General features: G+C 39.0%; 1 protein-coding gene across 1 annotated transcript in view; it reads right to left on the bottom strand.

Moving 5' to 3' along the window:
- Positions 1–14,731, bottom strand: part of FREM3 (FRAS1 related extracellular matrix 3) — a 106,696-nt gene that overhangs the window by 65,345 nt on the left and 26,620 nt on the right. Inside the window, exons 3-4 of the mRNA XM_077476970.1 lie at positions 3,333–3,479; positions 1,405–1,635 (exon numbers count right to left, since the gene is read on the bottom strand). Of these exons, the coding sequence (XP_077333096.1) occupies positions 1,405–1,635; positions 3,333–3,479 (378 nt within the window). The remainder of the gene's footprint in view (positions 1–1,404; positions 1,636–3,332; positions 3,480–14,731) is intronic.

Raw genomic sequence — 14,731 nt, forward strand, 5'->3', positions numbered from 1 at the left:
TATTAGTGCAGTCAATGTACAGATTACAGTAAGTAGAATTTTGAACAGCATGATTTACTTTGATCAGCTTTGTAATTTTTTATGAGCCACGAGTATTTGGCCAACACTGCCATGGCTTATCATTTCTAGATAAAGCATATAGTATCTTAAAGGACACTATTTAAAAAAAAAAAAAAATCTTACCATCCCCCTTCACCAGGGTAACCTACATAGCAGTATACTTACCTTCAGCCTCACTCTGAAGATCTTCACTGTGCTACCTTGGCCAGGTAGGAAGATTGTCCTGGCTGTACTCCTCTCATACTGCCCATTTACCTCTTCATTCCCATGGCTGATTGTCCCCAGAGCAGAGCTGAAGGTGAGTGTTTTTCTAGTTAGGTTACACTGAGAGATGTAAGGGAAGCAGTAAAGGGCAATTTTCTAATAGGTAAGTCCCTAAAAGTTTTCATTTTCAAATGGCAACATGTCTGCCATTTGAAATCTCTCTGCAAAAACCTTATTCGAAGGTCATTGAATAACCTTTCCCAAACATAATTGTTTTGACCCAGAATAAAAGGTTCTAGTAGCATATGCCCGCATCACTTTCCCCCTCTGCTCTGGGCTGAAGGATCATGGCTCCAGCAGCATCTGCCTGCATCAAATTCTTTCTCCTATCTGGGCTGAAGGATTTGTAGCTCCAGCAGAATCTGCCTGCATCACATACCTCCTCTCTGGGTTGACAAATACGTGGCTCCAACAGCATCTGCCTGCACCAATTACCTTCTCTTCTCTGGGTTGACAGCTTATGTTGCTTTGATACAGACAAGGGATATGCTGTTGGACCATGCTTGCAGATACAACTACCACCAGAGGTTAATTGCCCTTGTTTGTTGAATAAATATATCTATCCTTACTCTTCACTATGTTCAAGAAATTTTAAATACCTTTCGTATTATGCAACACAAAGGGGTGAGATTGTGAAGAGTTAAACAGCATAAATTAGCAGTTCTATGTTTTTCATGGTGATGTAATAGTTACATAGTTAGTTTGGTTGAAAAAAACACACAAGTCCATCTAGTTCAACCAATAACAAAAAAAAAAAAAAAAACAATTACAATCCTATATACACAATACCACACCCACAGTTGATCCAGAGGAAGGCAAAAAAAAAAAAAATCAAAGCATGATCCAATTTACTCCAGCAGGGGAAATAAAATCCTCCTTATCCCCCGAGAGGCAATTGGATATTCCCTGGATCAACTTTACCTATAAATTTTAGTTAATGTTAATAGAAAAATCACTTAAAATTATGATTTTTTTTCATTACAGATAAATCATGTTTGAAGAGTCCATTGACAGTTGTGATCATTATCATGTAATAATGACTCATTAGCTGAATTAATATCATTAGATAGTAATACATACCATCACCTGGGTCCACAATCTCCACAATTGCTTCCTGAGGGAACTCCAGTGCTGCCATAACAGGCTCAGAGAGGATAATCTGGAAGGTTTCAGATTCCTCGTATTCATCATCAGCTATTATCTTGACCTTCCATGTGGCTGTTGTTTGTCCGGGGTTAAACTGCACTTGCTTCTGTGCTTTCCCTTTAAAGTCTTTATCTTTAATTGCTGCACCATCCTTTGTGCTGATACCTTAATGAGGACAATTAAAAGGGGTCATCCTTTTAGAAAACAAATAAGAAGGATAAAAGCCTCCCTGTGTGACCAATGTGTAACAACTTTTAGGATCTAAAATGTTTTGAACAAGTTGAATATAACTGACCATCATGTCAACCAGTCACACAGGTTGGCATTCCTTCTCTGTGCTGTATACATGAAAATACTACGCAAGTGATATTTTACAACTGCTTTATAACAGCTGCCAGAATTTTACAATGATATGTCACTTCTAGTCATGTTTTAGGAATTGAAAAGCACATAGAACAGAATACATTGCTTTTAAAGGGGTAGCTCTTATTACATTACCTGTAAATATTTTGTGGCCATTAGTCCTTTGCCACTCAAATCTGATGGTTCCTTTATAAATATACGCCAGTGGATTAAATCACCCAATGCCCTTTTACATTTCTCAGGTTACCATCTACAAGCTCCTGCACAGTGCAGGAGTGATTTTTTTCCCCCGCATAACAAATCACTATAGGGAGATGTTGGGACATCAGATAGGCACTAAGAAATAGATCCTGAAAGATCATATGTAAAGTACTTAAATACTCTAAGTAGCTACAGCCATATGCAAATATATATTATAGTGAAGGTTTTGTAATATTTACGCTAATTTAATTATATAAGTTGATTTTTATATTTATATTTAAGTGTCTCATCATATTTATAAGAAATCTTTTTTGCATTATCATTCTTTATGGTATTTCAGTGGATACATATAAGCAGCTTCCTTTAGTATTGGATTACTGAAAATTGTCTGGGAAAATAAGTGAACACTTTTCATGATATATGATCTTGACTATGGAGATCAAAAAACGCACCACTGTAGCGCCTCTTTAGGGGTACAAATGCGGTAAAGTTCAATCTTTGCTTGATAATGTTAAAACAGTATAATCTAATTAAATATTTCATCGCAAACATAGAACTCAAAACTCACAAGACATACAGTATGATATTGAAGACAAACAACGATCGACAATACCTACCGTATATATTACTCAACACACAAAAAATACTTTTGGCTTTAATATCAAATGTAACTAACAATAATATCTTTAGCGTCCTTAGAATGACTTTTCCCCTGACAAAAATTGCAAAAAAGGTTGAATTCAATCGCAAAAGTAACTAACAATGGTATCTTTAACTTAGTCCATGTTGGGGCTCCTTGCAGAAATGTGTGCAAAAAAGTAGAATTTATTTTCACACACACATAAAATGTGCATATTAGGCCTGAAAATGACCTAACCTCTCTTGCATTAACCCTGATTGTTACTGGGCTGGGAGTGTTGCTGTCTATCAGACCTCTGACGTCTCCCATGCACTTAATCTGAACAAATCGAGTGCAGACAGTACAAAATGTACTTTCTTGGCTACAGGCATACTTGCACATAATGGCACACTTGGGCCCTGGGATGTACTCTTTCAGAAATGTGAGACCTGTAATCTGCCCTGTCTATTAAAAAAAATGTGAATTACCCCTTCTTCTTCTTACCTCTTCTAACACTGTAAGTATACTTCAAAAGATTTTGGCACACATCTATTGCACACAAAGGGGCACAAATGATGTACAAAGACGAATGATTCAATACATCTAAACACTCTTCCTCCGATGCCAAGTGTGTATGTCCACCTTTGCCCCCCAAGTCCCTATATAAACAATTACTTACTGACGAAGGATGTTTCACCAAGGTATCCTCTTCGTTTCAGGGTAACTTCCAAGAACTTGGAGTCTTCATCTATAGTATACTGATTTCTCTCCAAGGAAATCCAAGCCCAGTTGAGACGAAATGGCTGACTTCTTAGTTTATTGCCTCCTATAGCACATTTTCATAAAGATAATGAGGGTAGTACAACCAACAAATTACTTTATATATACTGTAAAATCATACAAAGCATTATCCTAAAAAAGTAAGGTGTCCCTTAAAACAAATGGGGTCTATTACTTAAAAGGTGCACTTTCTACCAGCTCAGGCAACTCTGCTAGAAGGAGGGTGAGCTAGCAAATAGCAAAGTTGAAACAGTAAATAGTGTTGCAGGTGTACATCGGCTTAATAAAATAATGAATCCGCAGGTAAAAATATATGTACATATACTCTCACACATAATGCCCTATTCAGTAATACCACAAACGGCCAATTGTAAACCTCTTTTAGCTTAAAATAGCATGTGTCCTAGAACAAGCACCGTGCAATAAAGTTAAGTACAGTGAGTACTCTATGTAAAGAGAGTTTAATGATTAATTGTTACATTGTGTATATTCTGTAGAAGCATATAATTAGCATACTTCATTGCCTAGAACATGTCTAATTTTAAATCAAATAAGAAGACCCATCTCCGAACTCACCATTTCTTAGTCTGTAGTCACTTGTGATTTACAGCATGCTAATACTGGCCACCCATGCTAAGGCTGACAGATGATAACTTAGCCCTTGAGTGATATATTGTTTTGTATTTATGGCACTGAAAATGGGATCTTCGGAAGTGTGTTTAGTTCTGGTGGAAATGTCAAAGCCCTATCTGCTTTTTTGCTCCTTGTTGTTCTACAGGATTTCAACACAATCTAAGATTAAACAAGCAGCAAGCACAGGCTTGTAAAGGTATATCTTGTATTAGGGTGGCTGACAGATCCTAAGCTCAAGATGAATGTGCAATAGATTGCTGATAAGTTATAGTTAATGGGGTGCTGAATAATCTTCAGTTACGATTGTTTACTGCCTTGTCAGTACAGGTTCTCTTTGACAAACAGTACAGGAAATAATCCAAAGTGTCAGCAAAGTACAGCATTTGTTTGTACCCCACTTCACCAATAAGCCAATTTCTGATGGTCCAATCCCATATTTTGGTATACTTCTTATATGACTGATGTGGAGAATTTATAGTCATCATGGATTAAAAAAAAAAAATCACAGTAACCATATACATATACTGTATATGGACACTGTAATACTGCCTACATGCACTCAATACCTATTAAATAATAAAGCCAGACGATTAAATTAATATTAACTTTGTTTCATCACTAAAATGTCTCCAGCCAAATGTTTATTTCTGGTTTTGGACCTAATGGGAAGTGATTGAACCAATTTCAGGTTTCTATTGCTTATTTGTATGTATTGCAGAGATTTTGCCCTCAATTTCTATGTGGCCACTAAAAACAAGGATATGTCTTATTTTGGCCTGGTCACAAAGACTGGAAGTGAGGTTAAATCACAGGAACTCAGGTGTTTAATCCTTTCCCCATTAACCAAAAACAATTAATAATGTATTGGCTGGAAGTTTGGCTTTAACGTGATTGTAAAGTCTTGTCTTTTTATTTTTTTATTTTAAATAAAAAACATGTTATACTTACCTCCGCTGTGCAGTTGGTTTTGCATAGAGCAGCCCGGATCCTCCTCTTCTCGGGTCCCTCTTTGCTGCTCCTGGCCCCTCCCTCCTATCGAGTGCCCCCTCACCCCCTCAGAGCTCAGTCAGAGCTCAGTGTATCCATTTAGACATGGAGCCTGTCCTGCCCCTGCCCCCTTTCTTCCCTGATTGGCTGATTGACTTTGACTGACAAAGTGGCACCGCTGCTGTGTCCCAGCCAATCAGGAGGAGTGTCCTAGACATCTTTGGAGAGAGATGGGGCTCAGGTATGTAATTAGGGGGTGCTGGGGAGGCTGCTACACACAGAAGGTTTTTTATCTTAATGCATAGAATGCATTAAGATAAAAAACCTTCTGACTTTACAACTCCTTTAAACTGCAGTGCCATTGAGTACTTGTACAGCAGTTCTCCCTGCTTTGACTTTAAAATATATCCTTATTCTCCAAAAACAGTCAATAAACATTCAGTAATTAATGGCCCTGTAATCAATTTTTCATGAAACTATTTCATACTGTGTTTTTTTGTCTCTGTGTAATGTCCTCCATGAGTTCCTGAACCTCTCTTTTCCTCCACACTTCCTGTTGTTTGGAACAAGCAGTGCCCAACTCTACAAATCTCATATTCCATAGTTTTAGTCCATAGTCTATTTCAGGAGCAAGCAAGTTCCTACACACAACGGGACCATGGAGAATGAATGTATCTACCCTCCAACAGGAAGTTAGATCACAACAGCAAAAAGGGCTCATTTACACTTGCTAAGATTTCAACACACATTAAAGCACCTACCACTTCCATATGCTTTTTTTTTATATGTGTTTTTGATGTTTCTGTGATGCTTTGATGATGGTGGTGGTGGTGCTTTTGGTCAGTGGTGCTTTTTTGATGCTTGGCAGATGCCCTGTGTGTGTGGATATTTCATACCTGCAATACCTCCAAAACAAAGCAAAAGCTGAATTAAAGCTTCTCAAAAGCTTCAGGTGGTTCAAGTGAGCTTTGTCATAGATTTCTATGGAGGCTTTGAAGACACTTTGAAGTACCACTAAAGCGACATAGAGTATTATTTTTGAAGAAAAGCAAAGCAAACGCAAGGTGTAAACAGGACTGTAAGCTAACTATTTTATTTAGTGACAGGGGCTTTGACTGGCGTTCAGAAAGCCATGTTTTGAAGCAAGTGTAAACAAGCCCTTAGGGTTATGCATACATATTTGAATAGGTTTATTTTTATTTTTTTTAAACAGAGTTTAGTCCCTTTTAAACATTGCTAGCTCTTGTGTATATGTCCTTTGATATGTATAAGTCTTTAAAGTATGTTTATTTGCCTTTAATAAAAAAAACACTGGCTATGCAGATCAAACGACAGACTAATATTGCTGATTCTGACTATCACTTCATATTGTCTAGATTGTGTTTGGAGCTGGATTAGCTGTCTGGCTAAACGTTCTATTTTTGCCCAACATATGCTGCATTCTTTGTGTGGCATCTACACCAAAGAAATTCTACTACATTTACAGGTCAATGTTAGTTCCTAAGGGGTTATGTAACTGTAGCAGGGATGGACCAGTTTACTTTTGTTAATGTACATTTATGTGGTTTTACACAAGTATTAACTACAGAAACAATCTAAGGGTACCGGAGCAAACATGAAGCTGCTGCTTATGGCAATCAGACAGTTTTTTACTTTACACTCTGGGAAAATCAAGCAAGAAGTCCGATTGACTGTCTTGGGATTTCTTTCTTCAGTTTTCTTTAAAGAATAATTCCAATTTTATTACTTCCTCAAGTAGTGTATGGCATCCTTTTTCCCACTTTAGTATGCAGGTTAGGTCTTGCTTCTCTAGGTAAGGATCCATATAGATCTTTATTTAGCAACTGCATTCTTCCTAACTTCTGGTTGAGTGCAGGAGCTTCTCTGAATTCAAGGTACCGTATATAAGGTAACAATAATATTGTGAGGATGATATGTTCCAACACACACATAGAGCTTGCTGTACAGCAATTCCCAGCCAACTGCCATGATAGGTAAAATATACAGAACATTATGAAAAAAAGTTAAAGGTTAAAGTAATCCTGTTGCTAAAGAACAATTTTAAAAGCAAGCCATATCTGTAAAAGAAAACAGGACATACTCACCTACGCTGTTATCCATTCAGTTGAACACAACTTCGATGATGAGAAATCTTCTGCTAAAGTGTACACACGGTCAGACGTTCCGACCACAAAATCTGTCCGAAACTGGTGTTGCATACACACGGTCGTACAAAGTTGTCGGAAAATCCGATCGTTCAGAATGTGGTGACGTTCATTGCGTACGATGAGACTACGTAGAGGCTAGTAGCCAATAGCTTTGGTTTTGTAATTGGATCTGAGCATGCGTGGCACTTTGTCCGTTGGAATTCTCTACAAACTATCGGAAAAAGTATTTTTGTCGGAAAATTTTAGATCCTGCTCTCAAATTTTTTCCGACGGAAAAAGTCCGATAGAGCCCACACACGATTGGATTTTTTGACAACATAATCCGATCAGACCTTTTCCATTGGAATTTCCGACCGAGTGTACAGGGCATAACTCTTGTAACTCCAATCTTTTAATAAAGGTTTTTAGTTTTACAAGGCAATGTTATAATGAGTGGACATAGTCAGTTGCCACATGACAATAAAGGAATTCTAAGAGCATAATAAAGTGTATGTTGATAAATGAACAACAATGTAAAAATCACAGTATATTCAACAATGTTAAAATCACAGTATATTACATGTCCCGTATACCGAGTAGAAAGTATATTAGACAGAGAGACATTTCGAACCCCATTACAAGAATTATAAAACAGAGATCAAAACCATAGAGACACCAGAGAGGTAAAGATTATTTTAATAGTCACAGTTATACTGCAAATGCAGCTCTAGAAGCATAAAACTGGCATGGTTCATTGCCAAGAATCTGTCTAAATTTAAGCGGTAAGAAGTTTTTACCTCCCTTTCCCAGTTTATATTTACCCTGCAATGAAGTCAAGCCCTGAGTTCCTGAACACAGCCTATTTATTGCATGGGTTAGTTCAGTACCCTTATTATTATAGTTTAAATGCATTGCTTTATTTTTAGAGGCAAGCAAAGCACAGGAAGGGACAGGGTTACGATAACTGAACTGTGAAATTGTCTTTTGCCACAATTTTCCAGGCTTACTTTTGTGTCTTATAATAACACAACTATGTCATATGTAAGTGCCAGCCACTTACAATGAAAACAATAATGCATCTCATGTTTCGTCCAGACAAATCATATTACAGAGATATACAAAATGGTAGAGGGGGGATCTATATTATTAGTTGTAACGAAAAAGAATGATTGAATTTAGTCATTCCACAGTTCCCAAGTTTAAAAAAAATTAAAGTTGCTAGTTTCGAAATTTTGCTAATTACCAAACATGCTTGTATTGTTAGTATATTATCTGGCATTATATTACGTCCTCTTGTTCAGAAACTCTACAAGAAAAAGGCTTTCATGCCTTTCACACAAAAATCTTAGACTGATTAGACAGATTTTCATACTCCTTAATAGGGGTGTTAGTGGCATTTATAAGGGTGATGTTTTTTTCAGTGTGTTCAGCACTTGATAAAGGTATAACTTTCCTGATACGTGGCACAAATTATGATCTGTGATGACAATTTTATTGGGATAATCCTGCAATGGTTGTAATGCACTCCAAGTTTTTTTTGGACTAAGTTTATTACCTGAGTGGCATAGCCACCTCTTCTCTCATGTGAAGTACATTTTAAATTAGAGCTGCTCACACAGCAGGATACAATGTAGATCTGTCTTGAGTTATGGAGTTATATTCCTTAATATCTGTGAGTTCTTTGGTTTAATAATGAAGTTCTTTCTTAGTAAGTGCTATCCGAATAAGGAAGATACAGTAAAACCTTGGATTTCGAGCATAATTCGTTCCAGAAACATGCTTGTAATCCAAAGCACTTGTATATCAAAGCAAATTTCCCCATACGAAATCATGGAAAAACTCAAATGATTCATTCCACAACCATTTATTTATTATTTATAGGTCCTTCAGTTTATGGTCCATATAAAAAGATTATAGTAATGTGATAGGTTGTGTACCCATAAAATGTCCATCCACAAATGGAAGCCTCTACATAGGGATTAGAAGCAAAATCCAGCATAAGCTAAAGAGTATAAAAGAGAAGAGTGGCGCCTCTAAGTGTAGCAATATGGTTACATTTAATGAAGGTACAACATTTTACAACTCACATGGTTGATGATTAAAAGAGGCACATCTAAATATGCAGGCATCTGGGGTAAAGCTGTCCACATAGACTGTCCTCCACACCACCAGCTCTCACCGCTGTCAGTCTGCAATCGTAACCAAAAAGACTACCCTGCAGAAGAGCGATCTGAAGCGCTTGGGGAGCACAGAGAGGAAGGAACGATGTTGATGGCGGTGAGGAGGATGGTCAATGTGGACAGCTTTACCCCATATGCCTGCATACTTAGATGTGCCTCTTTTAATCACCAACCATGTGAGTTTGCTAAATGTTGTACCTTCCTTAAATGTAACCATATTGCTACACTTAGAGGCGCCTCTCTTCTCTTTTATACTCAGTTGTGACATGACACTACTCTTATATCAAGACATCACTTGTATATCAAGTCAAAATTTGCTTGTCTTGCAATACACTCTCAAACCAAGTTGCTCTCAAAACAAGGTTTTACTGTAGTACTTTCTTATTAAGGCAGTAATGTCACACAGGGGGAATTACCTGCGTAACATCATTACCCTAAAGTGGAAATACTTTATAAAGAAGGAAGGAAGTACAAATTACAAATTACCCAATAAACACATTTCCCCCATCCTTTAATATGAATTCCCCCATGTTTGAGTTTCATCACTAGTGTCTGTAGGCTCCTATGTTTTGGTGGTAGAAGTAACACCCTTTTACAAAGGTCACTGTAATGCTTTCCTAGCTTAGAATATCAGGATAGTATGTAAATATCCCTATAAGAGTTGATCATTCTTACTGGTTATGGAAACAAACTAATAATTATACAGAAATAGATCTGCCTCTTTGCCTCTGCCACCCATAGGAACGTGCCTACTGTGCTTAAGGGTAAATCCAGCCCTAGCCATGTCACACTAGCACTGAATATCATAAACTAGGACTTTGAAAGAATGGACTTCATAGGCATACTTAAAAAAATGTAACATTTATTTTATTAAGGTTATAACAACAAGGTATTAGACAAACATCGATGTTCCAGGACGCTATGTGAACTCTTATTTAATACATATTAAAGCCTTCGTGTATTTGGTCCAGTGATTCCTTTGCACCTTGTGAATTATACCCTAATATATCTTGCTTATGGACTTACTTTGGGACATTACTAGACCATTGCCTGTCTCCAATATGTTTTACATTCAGGTTCTACCAGCCGATGCATGTGGTACTTCCTATCTTAAGTAGATGATGTAGAGACATTTGCCTCACACATATAGAAATATTTTTATAGTTCTTGGCCTAGGTCTGCCTTGTATAGTCCTTCTGCTCCATCAGGGGGTGCGTCCATTAGGGTGTTCTGCCTCCTTAACAGCAAAGACTCTGCTCTAACATGTAGTGATCTAGAGTTGGGTTATGCTATCCATTTCTGATTACTCATATGAATTGACCTGTTCAAGTCACTAAATATGTTATTACTTTTGGGTTGTTTGCCTTACTCAGAATCTCCCTAGGCCCTCCATTGTATCCTTAGATTCCTTTGGACTCTGGATGGATGATGGACCGGGGAAGAGGTTTTAATCACTTTTGCACTCTTAAATGTATTTTCTCTAATGTTTGTTTAATACCTTGTTTTTATAACCTTAATAAAATTTATGTTGTTACATTTTTTAAGTATGCCTATAAAGTCCATTATTTCAAATCCCTAGTTTATGATATTGAACATAGGACGTGGCATAGTTTACTACGCTGTCCACAGCACCACCCTATGGTGACAGCCCTTATATAGATTGTTCACACTAGCATTGAACTAGAGATAATTTTTTTCAGGTGATTTGTAGATAGCTAGAGTTGCTTTTGTAGACTACTATACTGGTGTATGCAACTACAAATCCCTGGTGCTCCAATATCATCAGCACTTGCTTTGGATAAAATGATTAGTTACTGACTATGTCCATTGTGTAGCTACCTTCCCATACTGCAAAAATTCACAGAATATGCTATAAATCAGTTGGAATTTCTGCAACACAGATCTTTCATTGACTACAGTTTATTAGTTCAGTGAAAAAAAAAACTAATTCTGTAACTGCTATAAGTCACGTCCACAAAACTGCAAATGTGACATGGGTCTAGGGTCTCATACTTCATCTTTGGTAATGATCAATTCCTTGCTGCAATGTCACCCACAGTTGTCACAACCTGCACTCCAATCTGACCAACATGCATTGGGTGCAAGATAGGACCCATCTGTTACTAATTATATGATAGCTGATAGTCTGAGTACATAGTTCAGTAAAAAATGCATCAGATTATTCTGATCACTATTATATGGCATAAAAATGTAACATTCCTTTACATCTAATGAAGGTAAAAAGATTAAATAAAAAAAAAAGGCCACTGAAAATTAATACTGGATGAATAAATGAATTTGAAAAATCATGTTTCTGTTCATGGTTCTATATAATAATCAGATTTGGGTCAGTTTATTATGTATCTTATTTTTTTGTGATACAATATACTGCTATATAAATGAGTGTGTGAGAAAAAATGTTCAAGAATTCACATGGGAATTAATGGTTTTACTATTCCTGCGTCTCAGTGACATTTCACAACTCATTATATTTGTGCCTAATTATGTCTGTGTATTCACTGCTGGGTGGCCAGAAGTAAAATAATCTTCTTAAACTTGATTTCAGTTTGACAGGGGTACAGGATTCATTTGAAATGCTAATGAGCTTGCAGCCAAGTGTAATGGATTAATTGGAGTGATGGGGACGTAATTCCTTTCCAAAATAATTACTTCAGTAAAAAAACATTCTTATACTTCCCAGAGGAGTGAAAATGTACCTTATACAGTCATAATACAGAACAATTTCTCCACATGGCCACAACATGTATGTGATCATATGTTGTTTGTATGTGGATATATATATATATTCATGGACATAACATAAAAAGACTCAGTGGTCATATAAAGAAAACTGATTAATGCTGAAATGTTATATATATAATTACTATTCTTAATAATGTACAATTATTTAACATTTTAATATAATTTAGTTCTCAGTCTTATAGCTTTGTCATTTTACCACTGCTCCTAGTATTGTATATACCATCAGGACCTGATTTGTACATTTGGGTCACCTGCATCTTCCAACTCCCACCGTAAACTGGCTGCTGTCACACAAACATGGTCAAACATAATAGTTTATACAGCAAGATAATACTGTTGAATAAGAGGAGCAAGAACAGACATAAAAAAGCACCTTAACTATCTGAGGTGAATGCTCCTCCCTGTATTGGGAACAGGGGCGGATCCAGGGGGGGGGCAACGGGTCAATTGCCCCCTCCGAGAATACCGGCAGCTGATGACAGCAAAGCCGGTTCCGCGGGTCCAATCGCGGCCGGTTCCGCGGGTCCAATCGCGGCCGGTTCCGCGGGTCCAATCGCGGCCGGTTCCGCGGGTACCAGCGGGCCGGTTCCGCGGGTCCAATCGCGGCCGGTTCCGCGGGTACCCGCGCTGAGTGGATGGGTGAGGGGGGGGGCAAGTGGCAATCCACAATGTGTGGCAGACTACGTGGCAAGTGGCAATTCGCAATGTGTGGCAGGTGACCTGGCAAGTGACAATCCGCAATGTGTGGCAGGTGACGTGGCAAGTGACAATCCGCAATGTGTGGCAGGTGATGTGGCAAGCGACAATCCACAATGTGTGGCAGGTGACGTGGCAAGTGGCAATCCGCAATGTGTGGCAGGTGACGTGGCAAGTGACAATCCGCAATGTGTGGCAGGCTACGTGGCAAGTGGCAATCCGCAATGTGTGGCAGGCAACGTGGCAAGTGGCAATCCGCAATGTGTGGCAGGTGACGTGGCAAGTGACAATCCGCAATGTGTGGCAGGTGACGTGGCAAGTGACAATCCGCAATGTGTGGCAGGCAACGTGGCAAGTGGCAATCCGCAATGTGTGGCAGGCTACGTGGCAAGTGGCAATCCGCAATGTGTGGCAGGCAACGTGGCAAGTGGCAATCCGCAATGTGTGGCAGGCTACGTGGCAAGTGGCAATCCGCAATGTGTGGCAGGCAACGTGGCAAGTGGCAATCCGCAATGTGTGGCAGGCTACGTGGCAAGTGGCAATCCGCAATGTGTGGCAGGTGACGTGGCAAGTGACAATCCGCAATGTGTGGCAGGCTACGTGGCAAGTGGCAATCCGCAATGTGTGGCAGGTGACGTGGCAAGTGACAATCCGCAATGTGTGGCAGGTGACGTGGCAAGTGACAATCCGCAATGTGTGGCAGGCTACGTGGCAAGTGGCAATCCGCAATGTGTGGCAGGTGACGTGGCAAGTGGCAATCCACAATGTGTGTCAGGCAACGTGGCAAGTGACAATCCGTAATGTGTGGCAGGTGATGTGGCAAGTGGCAATCCGCAATGTGTGGCAGGCTACGTGGCAATCCGCATCTGGTGGCAGGCGACGTGGCAAGTGACAATCCGCAATGTGTGGCAGGTGACGTGGCAAGTGACAATCCGCAATGTGTGGCAGGCTACGTTGCAAGTGGCAATCCGCAATGTGTGGCAGGCTACGTGGCAAGTGACAATCCGCAATGTGTGGCAGGTGACGTGGCAAGTGACAATCCACATTTGGTGGCAGGCGACATGGCAAGTGACATCCTCAGGGCTCCCACTGATTCTGCATTATGGTGAGATGAACCATTTAATTTTATATTACAATGTATTAATAGAAATAATGCGCTTCAATCATCCTGACACCATAACAACCATGGTGCCGTAATGATTGAAGCGCAAATACCAGCCATTTCCCATATAAATTGCCCCCAAAAAAACATATTTTATAGCAGTGCCCCTCCCGAGACTAGACTCTGGATCCGCCCCTGATTGGGAATTACATTTAGTCTGAGGATGATGAAGACTTAAGCCCCCATATACACTATCAGATTTTCCCCTTCAAATTTACCAAAATCATATAACATGAGGTTAAACCTTAGGAGTTTCAATGTGCATGCAATCAGGTAGGCCCTTGCACTACATGGTTTTGGTAAATCTGAAGACAAAAATCAGCAGAAAATCTGATAGTGTGTATGGGCCTTAAGGAGTGGAATGGATACTGGTGACGACTCCAGTAAGAAAAAGAAGGACATGTGTGTAATGCTACTGAACATGATTCTATAATGCTATGGTATTGGGTGTTTGTGTCTTATGACACAGCCCCTTTTGATTGGCTTGGGGAAAATGTAGGAAACACAAGAAGGCAGGGAGAGCTGGAAGGGAAAGTTTCCAAAGAACGTTTTTTTTTTTAACTATTGGTGCAAATGGACCCAGTACCTAACAATTCAGAAAACTTCACCTAGGAGCAACTGCTATGAATCAATTTACTCATCTTTACTGCCAGCATTCAGATGATCAACAAAATTAATTATCCATAAATATTCTGCAAAGTAGACACTTAACAAGGAAAGCTTTTCTCGG

The sequence above is a fragment of the Lithobates pipiens genome, unplaced genomic scaffold (genome assembly GCF_037356315.1).
Source record: "Lithobates pipiens isolate NorthernLeopardFrog02 unplaced genomic scaffold, aLitPip1_a1.2 Scaffold_13, whole genome shotgun sequence".
Lineage (NCBI taxonomy): Eukaryota > Metazoa > Chordata > Amphibia > Anura > Ranidae > Lithobates > Lithobates pipiens.